This window comes from Dermacentor andersoni, chromosome 4, assembly GCF_023375885.2.
Source record: "Dermacentor andersoni chromosome 4, qqDerAnde1_hic_scaffold, whole genome shotgun sequence".
NCBI lineage: Eukaryota > Metazoa > Arthropoda > Arachnida > Ixodida > Ixodidae > Dermacentor > Dermacentor andersoni.
The window spans coordinates 18,670,349-18,696,472 of NC_092817.1; the positions used below are offsets into that span (position 1 = coordinate 18,670,349).

Genomic DNA, 26,124 nt, shown 5'->3' on the forward strand with positions numbered 1-26,124 from the left:
ATCTGATTGGATAACCGTCAGAGGTGCTAGTTCGGCTTGCGCAAAAGGAGTAAAAAACAAACAAACAAAGACATACAGAAAATCTGTTACTAAGCGCACGCACACACAGAGAGAGAAACAGACATAGAGCAATAAATTAATAAATTCAGTTCCTCTTTAGGGTCATATGTCGTGGTTGCGCTTTCTTGCAATTACGTCTACAATCTCTCGGTGACAGGCTGTCAAAAATTGTCCTCTCGAATCTGTCAAAAGCGGCGCGCCGAGTCACGCGTGTCAGAATCGGTTGCGTCATTAGACAGTGCAGTTTCAACTTAGGTGACGCAAGCCACCGGGCGTACAAAAGAACCCAAATCGAACCTAAAAGAGCTCGAGGGGTCCACAATGGAGTTGCGTTCCCCAAAGCTTGGGTGTCCTAACCGAAAGCTTGGAGTCCCCTAACCTACGAGCTCCGATGCGACGCTGACAACTGCACCGACGCTTACGCTTAGAAAGTTCGATGCGACTCGGCCCGAGTTATGACTCGTCGACGAGCTTCCGCGTAGTAATGCCGCATCGGCGAACTTAGCCTCTGCTGAATGGTAACGGTGACGCTCCGCTGCAGCTGATGCCAAGGAAATTCACTATCTAGGATGTTTTAAAGCATTTGCCTACTCTCCCGGTTAGGCATGACTGCTGCTACTGGGTCGCTCGGTTAGCCTTATTTCGGCGGATATGTTTGCGGATATATAAACCGAGGCTATAAGTGAGGCAGATGAAAGTGCAAGCAGACGAGATTATATAGGGGTATGTGTCCCGGCTAACGTTAGCGAAGCTGCTCAAAAAAAAAAAAAAAAATGGTTTAAACAGGTTCTCCGACGATTACGATACTCCCTAATGCGAACCCGAGCGTAGCTGTTTAGATGTTTTGAATTGCGCTGGTTTGCTCGGTTACGCCGAGGGACGCCGACGCCCAATGCAGGAACGGGCGCCTAAGAGCTGCGCTCTAAAACACGGTGCAAGATAACATTACAAAACGTACGGTTGTCATAGCTCTGACGACCGAACGCCGTAGGTCTTATGATTGTATTTTGCACTGTTACTTTTAAAGCGACGCTTTCTTCGCCTCTTGTCCCCACTTTCCGGGCGCTGCTGTTATGGTCTTCTCGCGCGCGCCGCTGGGCCTCTTGCAACACCACGTGATGGCGCTCGCCTTCGCGCCTCCCGGCCGGCGCAGCCGCGTCAGTGTTCACAGTTTCTGCGTATGGCACGTGCTGTGCTTGCTTACCTATGCGCCAAAAATGCAGGGGCTGGGCTGTGGAGGTCGCGTGCTGGCCTGTGGTAGTGTAAAGTCAGTGTAAAGATAGCGTAAAGTCAGTGTGATAGTGTAAACATTACCATCGTCCATAGTCTCAAGAGTGCGCTTTAAGCTGGCGTCTCAACAGCGCGCTTGCCACGTATGCAGAAGGTGCACGCAAACACGCGCCAGCAAAATGGCTCCAAAGCGTGCGCTCAGCGTCGAGAACACCGCAGGCCCGAAAGAAGCGTCGCGCGGAACAGGAGCGTCTTCGCTACGCAGCGAAACGTGGTGCAGACCGCGAATGTATGTATACAATTTATAAATACATTGTATACAATGTATGCATACATTGTATACAATGTATGTATGCATTGTATACATACAATTATAATAATTAATTGTATTACATACAGCCCCATAATTCAATTCTAATTTATCATTTCTGGCAGAATGCGATGTGCCATGTGAGGCAATGATAATGCTCAACGCTCTCGGAGATTATGAACAGTGACTCACAACATCGCCTCAAGCGAACACGTCCCTCTGTGTGTTCTGTGGACTACACAAACAGCAGTGGTGCACGCAAGGTAGCATTTTACATCAACTCACCACCTTCGTATTGGACTAAACGCTGAAGAAATGACAGATTCGCCGCAAACATCACCGCTAATTACCGTCAATCAAAGAAAACAGCACACAAAGCTTCGGTTACATCGATTCCTACAGCGCGTGGGATTCGCCAATATTTTTTTTTTCTTTGAACAACTTGGCTAACGTTAGCTGGGACACCCGACCGATATAACCCCCGTATGCTGACCAAGAAAGTGTGCATGTGCCAGTAAGCGTCCCTCTGTTCTGCGTATTATAAAAATAAATTAATAGATTAGCACTGAACATATAACGTCGGCTCATCGGTATATCTAAAGCACGCCGACCTGTTAGTGGAATAGCGTATTATATTCAATGGATTATCTGGTTTTATTTTCTTTGATTAGGCCCTCGGTATGAGCCACTGAGCGTGTCCATTCCTGGCCAATCTTCCAGTACGGGTGTATATACAACTATGACACAAGAGATACAAAATCATTTAGTGTAGCTATAGATATGTGTGGTACTTCCGCGTGCATACGCCTGTCATTGACATTTTTCTCTCGACAAGCACCACACGTTGCCTTCGTCTTCTCGACATCGCTGTGTAGACGTCATTTGATGTTTGCATACCACCATAGCTTGTGAGTGGTGTAGTGTATAAACATAAAAAAATGCACGAGGTTAAAGTTGTGACCTCGGGGGTGTATAAACATAAATATTGCATGAGATTGCATGTTGCACAGGATGAAAGTAAACACATATGTACGCATTGCTGTTAGTTATGAAGCACTTAATTAACCACTTCATTAAAACTTCGTTAACCATATAGTTTGTAACAAGTGCGTTGGATCTCCATGTGAAGATCTCCAGTTAGAAGATAGCTATAGAGGAGCAGGCATCGAACAGTGATTTCACCTTTGGGAGTGCATTCATCTTGGGAAAAGAGCTTCAGCAGCGCCGAGAATACCTTACAGTAGTTTAAATCTTCTCGCTCTACCAAAGCCCGAAAGGAGCAACTACTATAACCGGTACGCAAAGGGACACGAGCACGTGAAGCAAACTACAGAACAAAACTGTTAGCCCTGTGCTCTGTCTCTCTCTCGTCTGTCACTGCGCAGTGATTGCACCGTCTGTCACCAACGACAGAGCCAGAAGTTCTGAAAGCCTCGATTCTCCGAATCGTCCGCGTTTCTTTTTATCATCTGTTTCGACAGCTTAGCCGCAGACAGCTTCCCACGCACAGCCCTTCTTTATTTTTATTTTTTAGAGTTCCCGTTACTGCACTCGTTGTGCCAGGATAGTGGCCCTTCAGCATGCAACACACGGTCTCTAAGCTCACGCTTGTCACGTGCAGCTAGTGAAAAATGGGGGAAAAAGTGAAAGTAGCAGGCACTGTGCCTGGGAGAGAAAGTGCCAGATAAGGAGGCGGGTTTAGAAAAAAGAAAAAAGGAAGAAGAAGAAAAAAAAGGGGGGGCGGGGGGCGTCTTATACAGCCGACTACTGACGTGGCTGGGATCGCGCAAGAAATGATAATAAAAGCAATAACCGTTGGTGCGTGGCCCACCACTGCGCTTGCCTACAGCCTGACGAAACCGTGTCCCAGCCGCAGCCTGCAGCCCTGAACCATGCCCGATTGCGCACACCGCCGGGTGAGGTGCAACCGGCAAAGGCCGGTGGCAAGATCACGCGCGCTGCTAAATCCCTCCGTCGTCACCTGCTCGTTGCTTCTACGGCGGTCAGCGCGTGCGGAAAGCCGTAGCTTCGGCGCGAGTTCGCAGACGAAAATGGTGGAAGTGAGGGCGCACTCCTTAGTTCGCCCAGTCTCCGCTGCCGCCAAGCAAGGCGCCACCGACGACAACACCGCCTCGCCTTACGCCCGCCGCCCGCTCCGGCCGCTCTCTCGCATGCCGCCGCCGCGACTCGCTCGCTGACTTCGGCGCGCGCGCACTACACGCGACGCAGACGCATCCACCACGCGGGTTCGCCGGCTCCTCCGCAGAGAGCGGAAGGATAGTGGCGTGCGTGAGTGGTTCCAGTGGGCGGTGGTGGTGATCTCCAGGAGGAGGCGCGCGCTGTCGTCTTCCAGCGTGCGTTGTGTCGGGCCGGCGCGCCGCACGAATTGCTCCCGGTGCTCCCTTCTTATCCAACGCCGGAAATGTCCGAGCACCGCCGGCCTGGTCGCCGCTCCACGTGAGCTCGGGGGCAGACCGGCGCGACGATGTCCGGACAGACAGCGACGCTGTCTCAGCGACCGCAGAAGCGCCGGGGGGCTGTGCGCTTGATGCCCGACCGTGCGTAGAGACTGACCGAACTCCCGCTCTTCCTAGTTTGTTTCGCGCGACCAGACTTTTTGACGTAAAGAGGTGGTGGTGACGACTCACTAGACGATGGTGCGCCGCCAACTCGAGTGGCTTGTCTGTTGGTGCGCGCTGGTGGCGGCCGTCAGCGTCGGATACGTCCACGGACACCTGCTCGTCGACAGGAGCGCCAAGCAGCGGGTGCAGGCGCTGCTGGCCCATCAGAACCCCATCAGCGCGCTGAGGACGTCGGCACCCGTGTCTCCGGTGAGGCAGCCCTCGCGCCTTTGCTCTCTCCGTCTCTCTCGACGCAGCCCAGTCAGTGGCCTAGCGGAGATGCCGCCAATGATATGGTTAAGCGCGCGGCAGCCTTCAAACGTGATAAGAGGAAATCTGACGTTGAGGCATGCGGCGAACATCGACTGTATTTATCCGCGACTTTTCCCGCGTGTCGTGATAACACGTTCGGGTGATTTTTTCTTCTGGCTTTCCCAAGTTCTTTTTCTTTCTTTGGTTATTATTTTCACAAGTGATAGCAGCATGATTCGGGCTCGAAAATGCATGTTTATTCCATTACGACAAAGATTCCAAGGATGCATTACGACCTCTCGTGTGCCCCCCCCCCCCCCTCACCCCCTTTTTTTTAAATATGCAGAGAGAGCAGTATACGAGAAATATTGCTCTATTTCATCGTGTATCTCGGCACGCAGTGCTTTAATTGAAGCGATCCGTCCTCAAGAGATGTCTCTGCGTACTTCCCTGCATGCGTATTAAACGGGTGTGTTAGGTACGAACAAAATCATAAGCAAACCGCTGCCTACATTTCTGACCAGCTCATTCAACCACGATTAAATAGTTGGCAAATTATTTCACGTTATAATCAAGGTAAAAAAAGATAAAGGACGAGGAAGGGAAGACAGCTTCCGGAATCATGCAGCATGTTGTAACTTCAGCTGCGTCTACCGGACAAAAGCATGCGCCAGCCGGCAGACTTGGACAGCCGGATATCAGTTTGAACAGTTGTTAAACACAAGAATGACATGTGCCTTTCATTCGAACTGTCTCCCGCTGTGAACATGACTGTTCGGGCTCTTTCCTCGTTTTTCTTTTACAGTTATTACGTTATTCCATTTACAGAAAACTGACTCCACATGTGAGATTTCACGTTCCAAACGCAAGTTTAGATTCAACTATGCCAAATTCTATCATGTAAGTGCATGTAGTCCAACTTCCAAATAAAGGATAATCGGACAGGAACCTCCGTACTCATGCACCGCGACACTTGACTGTTTCGAGGTCGGGCATCACTGTTTCAAAACAGGCTGGCGGAAATAAAATGCCGTCGGGTCTTGTGCAACAACAATTTGTAATTTTCCAGTACTTCCTCTTTTTTTACTTCTTCCAATCAGCAGAAACTATACTTTATGTTTCTGGAGCATATACGTTTCCCGTCTCACGTGTTATTGACAATTTGCAACTGTAGTTACATTACTAACATGCGCTAAGCTCTTATAAACGGGGTGGTAGTACATGCTTTTGTGATGGAAAGAGCATGTTCTGCCACACATAGTTTTGTTCTTTTAATACCAGCTCACTCCTTGACTGGCAGCGCGGATTATACCAGACGACGCAGACGAACGCAGTACAACGATTTAGTATACATGAAACAGCGTATTTTAGAGGAACACTTCCTAGTGGGGCTCTATCATCAAAAAGGTAGATCGACGTACTGTCAGTACACCGACAGAATTTCACTTTCACGTCGCGCCGCTCTGGAAGGCCACAGGAACGTTATTGCGAGTCCTGAAGTCAACTGCACAGAGCAATCGTTCGCGGGCATTTTCGTTACGTCGGCGACCACTCCAGTGTGTATCAACTTCTCACTTTCTCTCCTCCTAATCGTTTCCTCCCCTTCCCGGAGCGCACGGTGTCCAACATGGCTCGGTCCTGGTTATCCTCCCTGTCTTTCATCGTTTTTCTCCCCCACCCTCCCCCTATCACGTTGCCACTTTATTTAAGAGAGCAGAACGTCGATCGCTTCTGACTTGCATAACGAAAGGACATCGAGGAGAAACGCCCAATAAAGTTTCTCCGTAATTCGCATTCGCACCACATATCGCACGCTGTTACGCGTGCAACCACTGCTAGCACAGTTTATACATTGCGAAATCCCCCAGATTTCCATCAGAACTACCTTCAACGCGGAACATCTAGCAGGCTAGACTTCACGATTTCTACATGCGATTACGGGTTATCTATATAAGATGTATAGCACTGCGTTTACGTGCGCCATGGACGGCCGAGGCCGCGTCGCAGCGAGCGTCGCTTCTCCGGCGATGTCCTGCCAAGATTGTCGAGCGCGACTCTCCGCTTTTCATCGCGGCCCGCACGATGGCGAGATTTTCGCAACGCGTTAAGTTTCAGCGCGCACCCTCGTAGCCCAGGCAGCCGGCACCGTGGGACCAACTCGTTCAAAGCGCTGCCGCCGCGCTGCCGCCAAAGCTCGCGTCGCGCGGGTTTAACCGCGAAATCGGATGATGCGTCGGCGGCGTGAAAGCGGCAGCGCGACTCGGTGCAGTCGTGCGCGTCGGCGACAAGATTACGCACGTCGAGAGCGAAAAACATTCCCAGCTATCCTATCTTTGTGCCATTCGCTGTTCCGGCCTTGTTTTGTACATGCGAATGTACTTGTACGCATTCGCGCCTATCTTGCGTTCAAGCGCGTATGCATATACGAGTTGCCGTTCCTTGCTGCACTATACCTCTCGCGGATGCGACGTGGAAAGCCGTGTCGGCACATGTACATATGGACGGATTACGTATGTACCGATATATACATGCACAAGCTTTTCCCGTGCTTTTTTCCGGCTATAGCGGTCGGACGCGCGACAAGTGTTCGTCGCCCAACGTGTATTTCGTAATGTGTGCACTGTATACGGCTGCAATGCTCGATCAGTGCTTGGTCACGAGGTCAGATGCAAGGAGCCGCTGTCAGAATAACTGTCGACAGTATACGCACGTTGCGTGTTGTGGCGTAATAACAGTGGCTTGCTTGCGAGCGGAGCATGTATTCTCGATCGATCATGTTCGGAGACTGTCACCGCTGCTTGATTCGGTGAATCCACCGGAAATGGGTGTGACGAAAGGAATGGCGCACCTCTAATTATTATTATTGTGACGTCGTCCAGTCCTCGCTTGCCTTGACCGGGCGCCCGCCGCTCTGTTGAGGCGTGTGCTGGACGTTACGCCGCGCACACGTGAAAGTACGTCCTGACATGATCGATCGGGAACACGCCTTTCGCCGCCAACCACGGATTCTCGCTGTCTGTACAGCCTGTGTGTGTGTGGGACCACAAGATAAAAGTGTACGGTCAGACTTCAAATGCGACGTCACGATGGAGTTCACAAATATTCAAAAGGAAGCAGAGTTTCTACGGCTGCCTATCGGTCTCACACGTCGCTGTACTGACGTGTGAGACCGTCACACGTGTGAGACTGACGTACCCCTCCGACTCTTCTGCCCGCAGGGCACAAGAGTCGGAGGGGTACGTCAGTCTTGAGTCCTGTCTCGAGAGCAGGCCGACGCATCGCTTTTTCCGGTGGCTTTCGCGTCATTCTCACCGGGAGGTTGAGCAAGAGTTGTTTCACGCGATGCGGAGCGTTTCTCCAGCTGAATAAATTGTCTAAAATTTATAGAAACCCATCTCTAAACTGCAGAGTGCTGTCTTGCCTGCGCTACATTAGAATCGTTGTCAAATTGTGTCCTGCGAAACAGGGATAGGTTTCACTGCTTGTCGCTGGAATAGCTCGCTCATACTTTTTACGGTGTGTTAGGACGCGAAACAAGGTGAAATAGGACCGGCACAGGAAATGGCGTCCTGTACTCCACTTTGGTTCGTGTCCAAACACATCGTAATTAGGTAGCTTTCGCTGGCCACATATGCATCAGGAAAACCAGTCTGTTAAATCTGCGATGACAGTTCTACAGGAGTAAATAGCAGTGGTAAACTTAGACATTCACGGGCGGAAGGGGGGTGGGGACGTGCTAGCATCTGATAACTTGAATTAAAGAAAACAGCTGATGTCGCACTTCTGGAGGGCGCTGAGTTCAGAGGCTAGTCGCAGTGTTAAATGAATCCGTAGAGCTATGTCGGTTTTTTGCAAACTGTGCGTAATACCCTCGCCTTGTGCGGTTAGTGACCAGGCAGCCCAAGACTGCTTTGCTGGAGCAACTGATGACAGGGCATGCGGTTGTATTTCTCTTCATTTTGCTCTGACATGAACACTGTTACGTCAGTATTGTTGACAAAATCGATTTTGTTTTCACGTGGCGCCGTCAACTGTTCGCAACCTAGCTCATGCTAGTCAAAAATGAGTGATGCCTTTAAGCAGTGGCAATTCTTTGCTGCGCTCAGAGACGTGTAGTCCGAGCCACGATTAACCTGCGTCAGAGGAGCACCCTAAATTTGAAGAACGGAGGCGCGAAGGTGGAGAGAGCTATTCGTGTGTGCGTAATGGTAAAAGGCCACTTTGCAGAAGCCGACATCGCTTGCGAAAACAACAACAACAAGAAAAAAACCAATTTAGTACAAGCAGTCACACATCCTGTCAAGTAACAAGAATATTCAAAGTACTTTTGCTTATGCATCTGTATCATGTTTATCTTGGCACCTGGACTCATGTACCGAACATTGTCTTCATGCGGACTGACTGTATGTTGTGATACATCTGCGACACACTGCGAGATACACTTTGTGATAACATTTTGTTTGCCAAGTGACGAGAAGCAGCGGGTGCCACTCAAAGACGCTCTCTCCTATCACATCACGCAAAAAGAAAAAAAAAGAGGGAAAGAAAAGGAAGCTGAGTATTCCAACTGATCAACAGGGATCGAACGAGGCCAAATTTTGGACAAGTGTCTTCGTCGGGATCTTGGCTCCAGAGACATATCTCTTGTTCGACCACTTTGCTGTCGTCACCGTACGTGAAAGGAGTGCTCGCGTGTATCTGCGCAGACGTCACATATGTCCCCCATGTGGTGCAGCTCAATACGTAAGCCAGAACCTATACATGAAGCTCAGAAATCGACCTCAGTGACAATCTGCGGTGTCGATGCGCACGTCCGGATGAAGCAGCGCCCTCAGCGTTCTCTCTCCTCCATTTCCCTCTTTTTTCTCCACCAACCGCGCTTCCCCCTGTGTAAGGTAGCAAAGTGGATGCGCGTACGGTTGGCTTCTCTCTGCCTTTCATTTTCCTCTTGTCTCTCTCTCTCTCTCTCTGGTGTTTATCACTGCTGCAACGAGGAAACGGAAACTGAACAGCGCAAAGCACAAGAGAGAATTAAATAGACAAATAGTACAAAGTCAATGTTCTTTCTAAAACAAAACAGTTCCGTGTCGGCAACTACCCGCGCGTGCGTGCGTGCGTGCGCGCGTGTGTGTTTGTGTGTGCGTGAGTGTTTTCTGTTAAGCCTCCTTTACCGATGCGACCAACTTACCCGCATAGACCTCAGACTCTGCCCAGGCGGCGCTGCGGAAAAACCCGTCACCAGCGCCCCCATCGCAGCCTTGGCGCTAACTGGGTAGTGCAAGAAGAGCTGTCCGCAAGCGAAGGTGCATAGACCACAATGGACCCTTCTCTTTCGTTTGTGTTGAGGCACGGTTTCCTAAAAATCAAGGACCTGGAAAACTTCTTCCGCCTATCCACGCTTCGGAAAGGAAGCTCAGCAGGGCGAAGTACGTGTACAATATAAAATAAAGTCTCAAGTGTCATTTCGGCGTGCTGCAACTCGCAAATACGGAGAGCATGAGGTTTGTCTATAGCCATATCAGCATAAAAATCTAAGCATTTCAAATTGGTTCATATTGAATATGTCCTGAACACCAGACTTAAGTATCTCCTATATTTTTATGTATTTTATCGTAATGTTTTGTCTCGCAATTATTTACAGAGAGCAAATCCTTTATAAGCCTTTTCCCGGGCAGCAGACAGAAAACGGTTTCCAAGGCAGCAAACAGCTATCATAACGAAAGTAAGCTTCCTACAGTGCCTACGCGCTGCATCTTTCTTTCTCGCAGGAGCTACAGCATCGCTCAGTACCTTAATTTGAACTTTTCGCAGACGCTTCGAGCAACAAGCGCGCACAAATAAATGTAAATAAACGCGACATTTTTTTTCTTTACACACATGCGTTACCTCGCAATTACTCATCCAGTGCTCCTATACAGCAACTTTATTGCTCACATTTGAAAAACGCAGTCGAGCAGGCTCAGTACATTGCGAAGCGTGCTTGTTGTATCGGCGCAGGACATGCAAAATACCGAAAGTAGAAATGTGCTCGCGATACGACGATGCTCTAGAACAGGATTTTGAATTCATAAACGAACCAAAATGTTTGGTTAAGCTGACCTGCCAAATCTCCCCGTTCCACTTGTTGAGTCAAGCGGACGCAGACGTCTGTTAAAAGGTGGAGATATCGATGGTACATAAGCAGGATGGTTCGCAACGTTGTTTTTTCTGTTACTAACGAAGTGGCCGCTGCAGATGCTCGAGATTTAGCATGGTTACCACGGTCCTCCGTCAGGGCCACGCAACACAATTACAGAATAACAAAACTGTCGCACTTTCTCATGCGAGCCGCTGTGTTGTGGGGAATGCAAGTAATCCGATTAATCCGTATCCAGCGCTCTCGCCTTTCCCCTTCATACGATCGCAATGGAAATCGGTAAAACTGAACGTTGTTATCCTGCCCTTCACGTTCATGGCGATTTACAACACAACAGTAGCGTCGATTGCGGCGTTTCTTCGTAGCGCGCGGAGCTATCGTGGTTGCCGTCGCTTCCGCCATCAGTCTGAAGAGTGAGCCAGCAAGCGCTTTATGGCACTTCGGCGGCGCGTCCGACTAGCGTAGAAATTCATAGCTCTCTGTCTGGGTGTTAAATGCGCAAAACACTCGCAATGTGGACCAAAATCTAGTTACATCGTTGTTTCGCAGTTGCTATCTGCATAGGCAACTTAGCAAGGGAGTCGGGCTTCGCACTACTCAATTACTGCCTCTTCGCAACGGCAGGTGGCGCTACGTGTCTTGCAAAACTCCAGAGTCTGACGTCCATCTCGCGCCTGCTACGCCTTGTAAACTGTAAACTGTAAACAGAATGCGCTCGAAACACACACGTCTCGGGTGTCTCGCAAACACTTGCGTTAATGTGCGCGGCTTGTGGCCTGCACTTCCGCCACCCTGCATGACTGTGGCATTCTCTGTTCACTGTGCCTCGCCCGCTTGTCGCCCGCGCTTATTTTCGTCATCTTTCGCGGCAGCGGCGCCGCGTCGGCGTCCAGAAAACGCGCCTCGGGGCGGCAGCGCATCTTGACGACTTGCCAAGCTCGCGCAACATCAAGACGATTGCGCGAGATGGTCGCGCGGCTATTTCAAGAGAGAAGGCGCCTCTGAGGCAAAGGCGTGCTTCGAACCGCGCGAAGCCCGATATTGGAGGCCTTACGTATTTCCCTTCGCTTTTCGCTCGCTTAGCACCGACCTTTATTTTATTACTTTCAGAGGGCATCCCCGGCGACTCTGAGGCGCCGCGGTCGCGCTTTTCTGCATGATTACTTGCGCCAGTCGCGAGCGAGTACGGGTACGCGAGGTTACTGCTCGTATGTAAGCACTCCCGTAACGGGCGAAGCGTGCTGCTCAAAGTGGCACTGAGCATCTACGGTTATAGCCTGGACACATTAGTTGTGCGAATGGAAAGTTGGAAATATTCAAGGTAGCAGTTCGTATATCGTTGTACCGTTGCGCCATTTGAGAGATATTGCTGTTATAGGTAGCTGTTCGAACGCATTGGTTCATGTGATTATTCGCCGTTCATGTTGAGTGTCGTCGTCGGGTGTCGAAGGGCCGTGAGGCCCGTCTCCCCTAGGTAAGCTCCACGGTATAAGCGAGGATACTGTAGCAACTTCCGCTACCTGCCTTTCCATTTTCAATAGAAAATAATACAGGCTTGCTTGTTTCTTGTGTCTTGCAGCGAGAGAATAGAAGAGAATAAGTTCTGCGAAGCACATTGCTCGCGCACCACTGCAAATGTGTTGCACAAGTCATACTACACGAAACACTCACAACATATACTGCGAACCTTACAGTTCGCTTCACGGTGGCCCCATTTCGATGGGGACGAAATGCGAAAACACCTGCGTACATCGATTTAGGTGCACGATAAAAAAAAAAAAAAAAAGGCAGGTAGCCCAAATTTCTGGAGTCCCCCACTACGGCGTGCCTCATAATCAGATCGTTGTTTCGGCACGTAAACCACGATAATTTTTTTTTTAATTTACAGTTCGGTTAATAGAGGGCTTGCTGTCACTGCTATTGATTATCGTGTTGGAGGAAGAGAAGCTTTCTTACTTTCTCTGTCTCCCGCCGAGGCTCACTTGCCGACAAAGCGCGCAATACTCGGTTATATTTTACTGATACACATGACTGCAGTGCTGTTCTTACTTAACTGATGCAGTGCTGCTCTTAACTGATGAAATGGGTAGGCGAAGAAACTTGGCGACAACTTGCGGCTCGGTATTTCGCTTGCAGGGTCCACTGCGCAACGAATCAGTGAAAAAGATAAGAACTGACATGTGACATGCAGCAATTTCTTTACGGATGAAAGTGATCGTGCAGTGTAAAAGTCGAAAAAAGAAAAGAAAGAGAAAGACGAAGAAGCTATCGCAAACTCATTTGGAAAGCTGTCAGCCGCCGACCTACTTTCAGTTTAGCCGCTCAATTTACTTGACGTGACGAAGCGACGTTCATATATGACGAACCCGTCGGTGGAAATATGCGTACTCACGCTCCCTTTCTATCTTTCTTCCGTCTTTCTTTCTTTTTTTCGTTTTCTCTCGTACCGGGGGCCTTGTTCCCTTCTTTCTAGCGACGCTCGTTGCTATGACCACGGTTTGCGTTGCTACGAACGCTGGATAAACAAGACACGCTTGAGAGGGGACTTCGGAGAGCGTCGACATCCCGGCACGCAACCTTGAAACTAAGACAAGAAAAAAAAAATGGTCTGGGAGCAGCACGTCGACGAGGAGAGTACCCTCGTGGCCTCAACAAAAGCTGTTCAGAATCGTGGCGCCAGCTGTCAAAACGTTGAGCCCCACATCATCCCCATAGCGTCACTCCTACGAGATCCCCCCCCGCCTTCCCCCGCGTCCCTCCATATAGCATGACTCGCGCGTTCTCCCGTTGTTGTGGCCGACCTCACTGCTGTAACGGACCACTGCCCGCTTTCAATTCAACCTCCGCGCCCTCTTCGGTAGCTCCGCTTCGAACCCCTCTCCCCCTCTTTCGCGCACACGCAGACATCGTCCTGTTTCGTTCCTGTCCAAAATGGTAATTCGTCCGGCACGAATAATAGGCGTCCTTTCTCGCAGAATGTCTTCCTCCGGTGGGTTGTGTGCGCCATCAGATCACCACTCACTCTTGTTCGCAGGGTATGAGCAAGAAAAAAGAAAGAAAAGAAGAACGCGAGATCGGAAAACGAACGGACGACAAGCTTCCCTCTTTCTTTCTCTGTCCGCGTTGTACGGAAACTTCCTCAGAAATTGCGAGGGAAGTCCGAGAAGCGTCGTGACTGTTAGGCACTCGCCAACGCCGACCCTCGCGGAGGTCGGTCGCTCTTGCCACGCAACAGCGCGTCGGGTACATACAACAAGCCAGACAGCGTCTTTTAGCCACCCTGGGTCTCTGGACGGTTGATGCGGTGTTTGTTTTTGCGCTACGGATGCCTCCCGGGATTTATTATGTAACCCGCGAGAAGGCGCGCATGCGCGCACGGAGTGAGCCATCCGCCGTGTCGCTCGCTCCCGGCAGCTCTCGCCTCGTTCCACTGCTGTGTCCCCTTCGACCCACCCCGCTTGTCTCACTGAAACCCTGCAGTGCTTGTAAAGAGATACAGAAATGGCGTCAGCTCCAATGGCAGTATATGTAGGAATCCAGACGCGATGCAAAAGCTGGTGTAGGATGTGTCCTTTAAAGGCCTGCGAATAGCAAAATATTGAGGCGGAATCGAATGCGAATCGAATAGTGCCAGAAACGAATCGAATTGAATAACGAATACTTTTCGAATAGTTTTCGAATAACGGACAGCCGTTTTTACCTTCAGTGTGAAACGATTTTCACCACCCCAGTATATTCACAATGTTACAAAGTTTATCCCATTAATTGCAAGTTATGAAGCGTTGCTTGTTAAAAAACACGAATGGGACATTAGAAACAGAGAAGCAATTTGTTCGCCTATCTATCGCTGTTCACAGAGTGGGAATCATTGTGGTCCAGAAAGAAACGACTGGCACTCTGAACGACGTATATTATGTGCCCTACCACGCAACTTTTGTATTTCATGTCTATATCAGCCATGATGAAGCTTATCGCACTTTTGCTTCGATTTTATGTTTGATTGCGCATAATTGACGATTTTAAATATTCGAGAGCTATGCCAAAAATATTCTTCTATACAAATACTGGCTATTCGACTCGAAGACCGAATCAAATACGACAATATTATACAGGCAAAAGACGGGGAAGGCGGAAGATGAAAATTCAAGACTATGAGCAAAACGAGAACAAGGTAAAAGCGGGAGCCAACGTTTCGACAAGTGGACTTGTCTTTTTCAAGGACGCCTTATGGTAAAAGCGAGCTCTCGCTTTTACCTTGTTCGTGTTTCGCTCAATATCGTAGAAGGTATTCAATTCAGCGAACACCTTTAAACATTTAGTTAAATTGCCTGTGGCAAATAGCAAAATTCTAGTCCATGAGCTAGTCTACTCGAAGAGGCGGACATGCGCAGAAAATCAAAATACATAATCGACTAATTAAAAAATATTACTAACTGTTTTTAACGAATTACCTTATGGCACATACTGCAACATACAAATTCTAGAGGGTGAGACTGCAAGACTTATACACTTGAAAAGAATTGTGTAGATGACAACATTTACGAGATATGCGCCATCAGACATGCGGTAAGATTGCACTGTCGTACCGCTTACTTTCTTAACAAAACGCCGTTAACGCATTCAGCACAAAAGTGACTGGAACGCCAATGCATTTCTCCGGAAAGTTCGGAAATTAGTTTCCCGAAACTGGTGACATCCTCAGAATTTGTTCCAAGTAGATCTGCCTTGCGAATTTCCCGGATTCAATTTGTAAACGGCAATATGTGCTGTAAGGTAACTAGTTAAGAAAATAATTAGTGAATTTTTAAAATTAGTCCGTTAGGCATTTCAATTTTTTGTGCAAGTAATGTCCGCCTCTTCGAATAGTAGGGTATGCGACAAGGCCAATTGATGTTGTTTCATGACGTTTAACAGCGCAAGCAGACCAACCAGCCCACGGAGTAGAATTGTGCTATCTGTCATAGGCAATCTTGAAAAATTGTCGAAAGTGTTCGCTGAAACACCCCGTATATGTTCGATTGGTTAATACGAAAGATTTGAATAATCGCGCACTCTTGTAGTAATCTCGCATGCGACGACTCTCCTCGAGTGCTCGTTTTTCATGCCCTCACTGTGCCAAAGGCAACACTCCACCGTGGTTGGCGAGATAACTCTCATTGGTGATTTGAAGCAGCTTCCCATGTATTTCCCAACAAATCGTAGCAACAGTATGAATTCTTATTTAATTTGTTTCACGTCTTGTATAAAGCCTACAAAAAAATGCCCGGATTTTACAATAATCATTCAAATTATAATATTCTTGCAATCATTTATCAGATATTGGTTCCTGCATCATAGTTAGGATGGAGTTGTCGAAATCGCGAGGAACATCGCACATGCAGGCGTTCATCGCGTGGTTGGCCGTACCCGAACGCCTGCCTACAACTGGCGATTCCACAGCTAAGGCGTCGACCACTCGTAAACTGCTTCTGAATCCTAACAGCCCAGGATAATACAGTGATTCTACACGGCACCAAATGCACAAGGCCACGTGGGCTATGAGCATCTGGGCGTTTACATTGTAGAAGCACGGCCATTACGAAACGCGAACTCCATAAGTTTCGTTTACATGAAGTCAACGCGCGCGAGCCGAGTCAGAAGTCGAGCTGGCCCAGCCCGACTCAACCGCGTTTACATGCATCTTGCCAAGCGCGTTGTGTGAGCCAAACTACCCATGGCAGGTTGACAGAAGTCACTTCGATGCTCGCTCGGTCCGACACGCCAGCGTTTCGTGATCCCGACTACCCGAGTTCAGCCCGACAAGCCAACTCGGCCCGACTTTATCGGGCTCATGGGAAGATATACTAAACGTCGCTGCTACCTCGTTGCCGTCCCAATCGTACAGGCTGTCGCAACGTTACCCGTCGGTTCAACGTCATGACGCGGCGGCTCCGAGTACGGCATCCTTATGTTATCTACAACGCTTTGTTATTTCCCTCTAGACCGATGAAGTTCAATTTTTGTTTATGCCATGAATTCGAGGAACACTGCCTGCCCTATGGCCAGCAAACGTGCCTGGCCATAGTGCCAACATCTGGCCACTGTAAGAGCAAAAATGCGTGGGCAGTGTTCACCACGGACGTGTGAGCCAAAGGCCGCCAGAACACTAGTTCTCTTCCTGTGGTCTGCGGGCCTGCGAGGCAGACTTATAGTGACGTGTGCCACTTGAAATATATGCGCCGATTCTCGTTTACATCACTTCTTTCCATCTGCCTATTTCTTTAAATTCCCTTTTCTTTTCCCCCTTGCAGAATAGCAAACCGAACGTTTTCTGGTAAACCTCCCTGCCTTTCCTTTGTTTCTTTCCCTTTCTCTATATCATAGCCCTTTGTCGTTGACTGAAGTTTCGTTATCACTTCATCGTTATCCCGACTGGTCGGCGTCGGCCCTTAAGAGGAAGCTTTAGCTCGAGTGCTCCTATCTAAATACATGTGAAAGACGAATTCGGAATGCGGGCCAACGCGGCCGGGAGTCGAACCCGCATCCTCGTGCACGACGTCATAGCCACTCGGCCAACGCTCAAGGAACATACGTAAACGTGCGCTGCCCACTGAAAAGTCGTGGCTCTCCACTAGATGTATACCGGTGCGAACCTGCATGACCTGAACGCGCTGTACGGCAGACGCCAACTACAAGTATGACCTATCGTGGTATCAGTCTTGGTATCGTGCAGCCCGTTTGCTGCGTTGATTAGCAGGCACGGAGCCTGAATAGACGCATCGACGCTGCACGGATTTAGTGAGGGCAACGCGCGTTCACAATACACAGCAGGGGCGGGCGTCTTTCGTTTGTTTGTACGTACTCCGCGTACTGCGTACTTGCGCCACCTCCGAGGCCCACCCGGCGTCTTGTATGCCCCCCTCCCCCCCCCTTTCCTTGTCTGAGCATGCTCGTCTGTATAAACACAGACTGCGCGCCTGAACGATTGCACGGTGGCGTTCGTGAAATAGAAAGTCTCGGTCGGCGCGCTCGCGGGGAGAACCCGTTGCAATTTATTTCGCCGCTTATCTCGGGAGCAGGCGCGTAATTCCATGCAGATCGCGGCCGTTACGTGAGCGGCATCTAAGAAACGCCTCGGGCGAGGCGGCGTTCCGAGTGTACGCGCGTATGCGAAGGTTTCGTATAGCCTGGCTGCGATACGCCGAATGGTTTATGCGCCGCAGAGACGGGGCGAAATCTCTTACCTCGGCAGCTCGCGGACTGCGATACGCATTACGTGTGCTCTGGCGAGAGCGCCGACAAGTGGGTGCCAGCCGTCGGGTCAGCCGTGCCAATTTGCAAAGCTCGCTTAAACTTTCAAACCCCACTGAGGAAGCAAAATGAAACGCCGAATCAGGCATGCAGGGGCCGCACTGTAGGAGCTACGAGAAGGTTGTCTTCACAATACGCAGTATTTGTCACGAGTTTCGAAACCACTCTACGATAGTCGAGGACCCGTGTGGGCAAAGTTCTTAATGCGACTGTTCTTAATAACTGTGAATAACTGTTCTTAATGCGAGCCAATAGTGACTTTGAGCATATCATTAGCGAAGCCGGCCGGCCAATGGCGAAGAGCACTTACGAGCGAAAGACTTGGTGAATTTGGGCCCGAGTTCCATTGCCTGGATCTGCAGCGTGGCTAATGTTTCTACGAAGCCTATTCCATGTCAAGAGCAATGTCTGCAGATGTTTTGCAGCAACGAAGGCGTTGCAGGGGCCTCGGTGCGCCGCCCGAATGGCGGTTGGGTGACGGACGAATGGCTTCAGAACGTTTGACGCAGGCTGTACGCAGGAGCGCGGGCTGTGAAGCAGAGGGCGAATTCACTAAGCTTTTCGTTTGTCAGTGCTCTTTGCCAATGACCGGCCGCCTACGCTAATATGTCTGACAGCACGATTGGCTCGCACCTGTTCCTACGAAAAGTTTTTGCGTAAGAATGTTTTGCGAATACGGGAATAGTGCAGAGTTCGATATTTTTTGCTGCCCTTAAGCTACCATCAAATGACTCGCCACTACCCTCTTAATTGACGTCACATCTTTAGCGGGTGCTAAGAGTGGCTGGCGAAAATTATGATTTGCTTTAGCGTTGCAGAACATATACCGTGATCTGTATCCACATAAAGTACTTACGATGTAATTGTTCATAAGGTCTGCTGTCAACAGGGCTTAGGAACGGAAACCTTATTCGATTCGGCCACAGGACCAGCATTGACAAAATACTCTTACGCTAAAATCGTTAGTAAGAGCGAATTGTAACCGATCCTGGTGCTATAATATTATGGATTATTAGCGAAGGCTCCCAGCCAATGGCAAGCAGCACTTACGAAGGAATAGCTTTGTCGATATCCTAAGTGCTTTAGAAACACAAACGCTGCAACGCTATACTGTCTTTCGTTTAACGCTGCCTGTGCGACATCGTGTCGAAGAACAGAAAAGGACAATCATGCGCGAATTAGGGGAGAGACCTTAAGCGAGAGCCACTATAAACTATGGAGTTCCACACATGCAAAAAGAGGAAAGTCGTTACGATTAAGCACTGTTGAGGTTATCGCAAGCTGATCAGAAATTGAAGGATTTTACTAAACCTTCAAGGAAGAAAAGCCTCCGAACGTTTCCCTTTGCGACATGCCCCCAGGCAGCCAGAGCGAGCGAGCGAGAGAGAGTCAGAGAGAGAGAGAGAGAGCGAGCAAGGACAGGAAAGGCAGGGAGGTCAACCAGACGAGCACCCGGTTTGCTACCCTACACTGGGGGTAGGGAAAGGGGAATAGAAATAGAAAAAAAAGGGGGGAGAGTAAGCACTGAGTGCGTGTGGGGGGATGCACAGGGACGCTATAAACGGTCTCTTAAGACGCTGCACTTCAAGTATTGCACTAGTGCACGAATCGCTTTTCGTGCCAGTGACTGGTGTGGCCACGGTCCGAGTATCTGACTCGGAGAACGGTCTTGAGTCCAGTCGGTTTAAGGTTGCCCGCAGAGGGAAAATTGAAATGAAAAATTGGATAGGCAGATTCCGACCAATGTCAGGTCACACCCCGACCGTTAAGCAAAACAAGAATCTGCCGAACCAGCTGCACACTGTAGAAGCACCTGCTTCCGCAGGCGTGTTCTCTCATGATTTATGGTTCGATAAAAATCGCCTACTCTGCATATAGTGTTTGGTGAGGGTCTCTTTTTAACGCGCGCACCAAAAACTAAGCCTGTCTCACGCGATGACGCAACGACGGTGAAGACTTGCGCGCGCTAGCACGCAGAGAAACGGTGCGTCTAACATGGGTCATAAAAGCCCGGCTATACGACGATCAACAGGTGTCGTCTTTTCGGGCTCAGCCCTCTGTAATCGTGCCGGTAGTATACGAAAAGAGCCGCTGCTTTTTTTTTTTTTTCCTCGCTTACTTTTCCTCCTCACCTTGTACTGCGGATCCCTCACGCGATGCCGACACTGCCGCGACGACGGGCAGACCATGCCCCTCCCCCTTTCCCTCTTGTGATCGTTCCTAAGAACGAAACAGCGCTCGCGTGCGTCGCGTCTATGGGAACCAGTCGAAGGGGTGAAGGAAGAGGGGAGTTGGATCGTGAAGAGGGGGGGGGGGTGCTACACACACCTTCTCGCGTCTTATGAATGGCGCGCTCGAACTCGCTCCCTCCGTGGTCCTAAATACCGGGTTCAGCCGGGATCGCGTCATCGGCGCCCTTTATACAAGCCGCATTAGCATCCCTCGCCTGTGCAACCCGCCCACCGCTTCTTCGTCTTCTTTTTCTTCGTTTACATCTTCGCAAGCATTTTTCTTTTTATTTCCCCCGCTCTTCGCAGTTTACAAGGCTGCCCCGACGACGGCCCAAGCGGAGTTGAGAACCGCCGCTACAGCTTCGGGCGGTGCTCTTGCTAAGCGCATCGCGCGACTACCTCCCGGTCATCCTCCCCACGCACCAACATGCCCGAGATCAAAGAGCTTGCGGTGTTCGCGGCGTGTCTGCATCGGGTGGTCAGTTCCTGGTCTCCTACGCATGATAAAGAGAGAGGAAAAAAAAACGAAAAAAAGCTCGTCTTCTTAGCTGGTTGCTCGTCTCCGTTGCCGGTGTGGCTTGCCTTGTTTTCGTTTGGAAATGCGCCGTAATTGGAGACTGCCTTGGGGACAACACCTTCACCTTTATCCAATTTGACGTAAGTGGCGTCGTGCTTCCGCCTAGGAAGCGCAGTTCTTTTATACCTCGCTTAATAAGCTTCATAATGCTTGATTACTCGGTAATAAGGTCTTTCTTAACTAACCCAGCCGCCATTGCTCGGCACAGAAGCAAGTATACGTTCGTGCTGCGGGTCGCCCCGGTAATTGAGGCGTGTCTCTGTCCTAAATTGTCTTGTCGTGAGTTTGGTGATACGGGACAACCAACTTCCTACTATAGCCATCGGCGCAACGTCCCGGGCTGTCGGCGCAATAACGGCTCTCTGAGGCAGCAAACGCTTCCATCGAGCCGATAAAAGTCGGTGCATAATAACCCGATTACTTCGAAGGTGCATGGAATTCGAATGAAAAAAAAGATAACAAGAAAAGCGCGGTCAGACGCGGCGTGCGGTCTCCTCCAGAGGATAAGATTGCTTCCTGTCGTCTGCATTTAGTTTAGCATGTGTCAGTTTATTACGCACGATTGGTTAAGCCGCCGCCAATCAGCCAAGATGTAGCACCCCTTCGAGCTTAAACGCAGCCACGGTGATCAGATCTCAGTATAGTTCACTAAACTAATCACATGGGCCCAAGAAACAGACAAAAAGCGCATACACCTGCAGCTAACGGTACAAAATTTAAGCAAATTCTAGCAAAGTTACGTACTGGCTATTTCAAAAACGTAACCCGGCGTGGTGGCTTAGCGGCTATGGTGTTGCGCTGCTGAGCACGAGGTCGCGGGGTCAAATCCAGGCCGCTGCGGCCGCATTTCTGTGGGGGCGAAATACAAAAATGCCTGTGTCCCATGCGTGGGGACACGTTAAAGATCCCTTGGTGGTCAAAATTAATCCCGAGTCTCCCACTACGGCGTGCCTTACAATCGAATCGTGGTTATGGCACGTAGAACTCCAGAATTAATTTTTTTTTAATGTGAAGGGCAGGCGGCCGGTGCCTGTACATCAATCGACCTGGCGTTATGTTTGTGTGGTATTGACCCTTTTCATGGCAATTCCGTGGGCGCTACCATGTTTGATCACGTGGTGATGCGTCCATTGCTTGCCTCAGCTGCCTCCGTTGCCTCTGTGGCTACAATGGATGTACCTGACTGCGGTGCGGCTCTGCAAACTTCTGTTTCGGCGGATGTCGTAGACAGTGATTGGGTGTACGATACGCGAAGCTTCGGCTACAGCTTCAAATGACATCGGAGCTCATCACTCTTTGTCCAAGCGGAGCGAGAAGCGTATGCGTAGCTCGCAATAAGAACGGTGCTAAAAATGTATTCCAAGCTACCCTAACTTCCCGCTTATCAATTGAAGTAGTATCAGTGTGTTAGGCTCCTTGTTGCTCCTTATTTCGCTCATTCTTTTAAGCAACGACTTGTCAGTTCCCCGGGCGGTCACTATTTGTTGGTTTATGTTCTACCTGATCGCCCGCGGGTGAGCTCATGAAGTTGCGATAGATTTCTTCTTGCTGGGCACAAGGCTTGTAACGTAGATGTTCTGTACGTTGCGAAAGGTTGTAGCAAATACGTATTACCGCTAGTCACTAGCTTACTGTGTGTACCGTTACGAAACGTTCAGCTTCGGATATTAGTGTGCTGTCGGTGTAGTCGACGTCACCCATACTTCGGCGCATAGATTCAAGTGTGCGCCTGTTAACTGGTTCTGGATACGTTGGTGATATAGTGGCTGTATGTTTGCGTGTAAGTTGAGGTGGATGTGCGTACATAAAGTGCGAGAAACTTAGCATATGTCAAGAACTGGCGCTACTCCCTTTGTCACCGCATAACAAGCGGCACTCACTCGTGCAGGCGTTCTGGGTTTTAAGTCCTTTCCTTGGAGGTTAGCGCTACAACGCTGGCGGATGAGCGACTATTTTTCCTTAAATCCTCGAGGGACGCCGTGCATCTCGAAGAGCCGGCACCACAGCCAGTTCGTTTGAACACCAGCTGTCCGTGAACTTGGACACACAGAATCATTCCATGCCTGAACATGGCACCCTCCAACTACTGCACACGTCTTCATTCCACCGCTCCATATTTTGCAGCATGAATGGGGCGCAGTGCGTTAGCGAAAACCCTATTGCATTTCCGACAGCTGACCGCACAGAAGCAGGGCAGAAGAGACAATGGTTTCTTATTCGTGCGCTTTCGCTGAAGCAACGTGCGGCGCGACGCCGAAAGCGCCATCTCGTTTCTCTAGAGCAAACTGCTTCGCGAGAACGGTCAATAGGCTGCTCATATTTTTAACGCATTTTTAGAGGTTTAACACGCTTTGCACCAACCAATAGGAAATTTAACGTTTAACTCACTTTTGTTTCTCACTCAAAAGAAAGCAGAAAGCTTTCTGTCGTGGTGACCGGAACTAATGTACGCATTTCTAGATATATTTCTATTGTTACAACAAAATATTCTTCAGATACCCGACAACTAGCCTGACGGCAAATTCTCTTGAAGAGTCCAGTCCCCCCTGTTGTAGCAACAGAAGCTACCTTTATTTAATTAGCAGTAGGAGTGTCTAAGTGGGAAAAAGTGTATTTGTGTGGAGGGTGGGAAACTAGTCATGTGGCACACACACCCGCCGTGGTTGCTCAGTGGCTATGGTGTTGGGCTGCTGAGCACGAGGTCGCGGGATCGAATCCCGGCCACGGCGGCCGCATTTCGATGGGGGCGAAATGCAAGAACACCCGTGTACTTAGATTTAGGTGCACGTTAAAGATCCCCAGGTGGTCGAAATTTCCGGAGTCCTCCACTACGGCGTGCCTCTAATCAGAAAGTGGTTTTGGCACGTTAAACCCCATAATTAATTAAAATTAATGTGGTACACACACACACATATGTGTATATATATATATATATATATATATATATATATATATATATGGGTGCGAAACAATAGTCATAAGGGGTGTGACGTAATGCTTACACATTTATGTCGCATTTACTGTTAATTCACCACTGAAATTTTTTTCATATTTTTTTGTTGTCACGGCAGGAGCCTGTCGTACACGTGGTTTAAAGAATGACGCCTTGTTTTGACACGGCTGGTTAAGTAGGACGCACATGGTACGAAGCGGCGTCTGATGTGACGTGCGACGCTTCTGAAAGATGGGTGCACCGGGTATTGGAATTTTGTGGAACATGGTGGATGTTTGGGTTGGAAGCTGTGTAGTTTTATGGCGGTTGTTTGTATGACAGGCTATGTGCGATGGATCGTACGGCAGAATCATACTGTGTGACTTTTTCTTTATTCGCCTGGATTACCACCCCGCATAATACGGGAATGCAATTATATTTAAACATGGATATCCGTTTTATGCAGACACTGCAACAGCTACCTATGCAAGGTATTGTTCATGAGCCATCGATCATAGTTGGCAACGTTGGTCAGTTTTTAAAGACGCCGATGATGGCAGAAAAGACTGGCGCCCCATGACAAGACATCAAGCTCACGAGACTGAAATTTCGACACATTTTACTTTTCTGCATGACTGTCATTTTCATCAGGACTGCGAGTAATCCAGCAAGTGAAATAATGCCGCGAACGAAACTGAGAAATCCAAGCGCTGATTATCGTTGCTGTAGCATTAGAACATTCGAGTGTAAATCGACATCGGGTTAGAAGAAGACGCCCACCTTCGAATTACAGTTGAAGGCTATTTGCATTTACAAGAGCTCGCGACCCATTACTTATGGCTGCATAATGATCCAGTAGGTGTGGTCGCGTGAGCGCATGTATATATGCACCGGTGCATTCACTGGCACACGCGAGGACTTGTTTACTATGCTCCGGAGTGCGTAAGAAATGAGAAACAATGAGACGACGAACGTCCAGTCGGTCAACGCGCATACGCAACGTGTTTTTCAAGCACGGCGACAACATCAGATGATCGAAGTACCACCCTTGTGACCTTGAATGTTTTGATGTACGAGCCCACTCCCAATACTCTGTCAACAGCGGCGCCTTAGAGCCGGCGAGCGGCTACGGAAGGCTAACTTCAATTACCACCTGGCCGGTGCTGCACAGCGCTCGTCGGGCACCCTCCCCTCCTCGGGTCGTCTGTCCTTATGCACTACTTGCTTTTTTTTTTCTGTCCTCAAGCGCGCCCTTAAGGACACAGCACTGGAATACAAGTGATAAAACTCCGTTTTATGACGTCCAACGGACGAAGGAAAAAGAAAAGGACAGAGAACGAGTATTTAATTATCTCACTCTAACTTGTTTTGCTTTCCCTTCACTCATTCAAACGAGGTGTCAGTTGAAGTAGACGTGTCTCGAAGGTGAGGGAAAAAGAAATATTGTTCGCGCATGCAAGGTTAGTGCGTAGGTTGGTTCTAACCCGTACTGCAGATGGAAAAGTACAACCATGGTACAACTAACGACTCTCCACTTTGACCCACAAGAAGGAAGCAGGATTAAAAGAGCAAGAAAAAGAAAGAGCTTTGCCGCCGTGGTGGCTTGACAAATATACGAAGAAGGCGAGGTGGCCGAAGGCCGCTTGAGGAGGGACAACGCGAGGTATGTGCGGAGGTCAAGCGACGGGGCGCGCAATTTGGCCGCGCCATCCCGCGAGCCTGGAGAAAAAAACATTGCTTCCCGCGTGGCGCGGGCTCAAAGGAGTCGTCGATCGAGTGTAACGCGTACACACACTCGTGGATCGGGGGCCTTGCTGTGCTCCTGTTTTTGCTCTCTTTTTTTCTCCTTTTCTCGCTCTTTTGCGGACGGCCGGGGGGCTCTCTCTTCTTATTTTTCTCTCGTTCACGGAAATGGCCGTAACTGCTGCCGCCGCTGCTCGGGGCGTTGTGCTCAAACCGACCACACACACACACGCGCAGCTGCCGTGCCCTGAAATGCGGCGACGGGGGCGACGACGACGTCTGCGGGCACCGCCACCGACCGACCTTCCTGCTCTCCTCGACCGCTCCCTATTAATTAACGGCCAATTAGGCAACGCACGCACCGCGCGGCGGCCCGGTTTTATAACAGCCAGGCCGCCGCTTCTCCCGGACGGGAACTGCCCGTTCCGCGCTCTATGCTCGGCGCTTCTTCGTTTTAAACGAATGGCTTTCTTTGAAACGAGCTCGCGACTCTAGAAGAGGTACGCGTTCCGGTGCTTACATAAATCACCGCCCCGTTCTGTCTTCGCCGCGCTTTGGCGTGCCAGATTTGAGCAGCGTGTGACTGAGTTGGCCCGGGTGTATACTACACGCACGATCGTCGCCTCGTGCTCTAATCGAGTGGGCGGTGGGGGCTCTCGGAGATCACGCGCGCTCATGCTTGGTGGAAGCTGCTCCCCGACGAAAGGTGCTTTGTCTTTCGAGGATGCCGATGATGGGTGAA

General features: G+C 49.7%; 2 protein-coding genes across 3 annotated transcripts in view; one reads left to right on the plus strand and one right to left on the minus strand.

Annotated features, from left to right (window-relative positions):
• The window catches only part of LOC126535825 (DNA-binding protein RFX6-like), a 122,886-nt gene extending 118,549 nt beyond the window's left edge, over positions 1 to 4,337 (minus strand). For both annotated transcript variants that reach the window (XM_055073450.1, XM_050182657.2), the window contains exon 1: positions 4,249 to 4,337. The gene's annotated coding sequence lies outside the window, so the exon portion shown is untranslated. The remainder of the gene's footprint in view (positions 1 to 4,248) is intronic.
• The window catches only part of LOC126535826 (uncharacterized), a 145,962-nt gene continuing 122,963 nt past the window's right edge, over positions 3,126 to 26,124 (plus strand). The window contains exon 1 of the mRNA XM_050182658.3: positions 3,126 to 4,431. Coding sequence (XP_050038615.1) covers positions 4,255 to 4,431 — 177 coding nt within the window. The 5' untranslated portion in view covers positions 3,126 to 4,254. The remainder of the gene's footprint in view (positions 4,432 to 26,124) is intronic.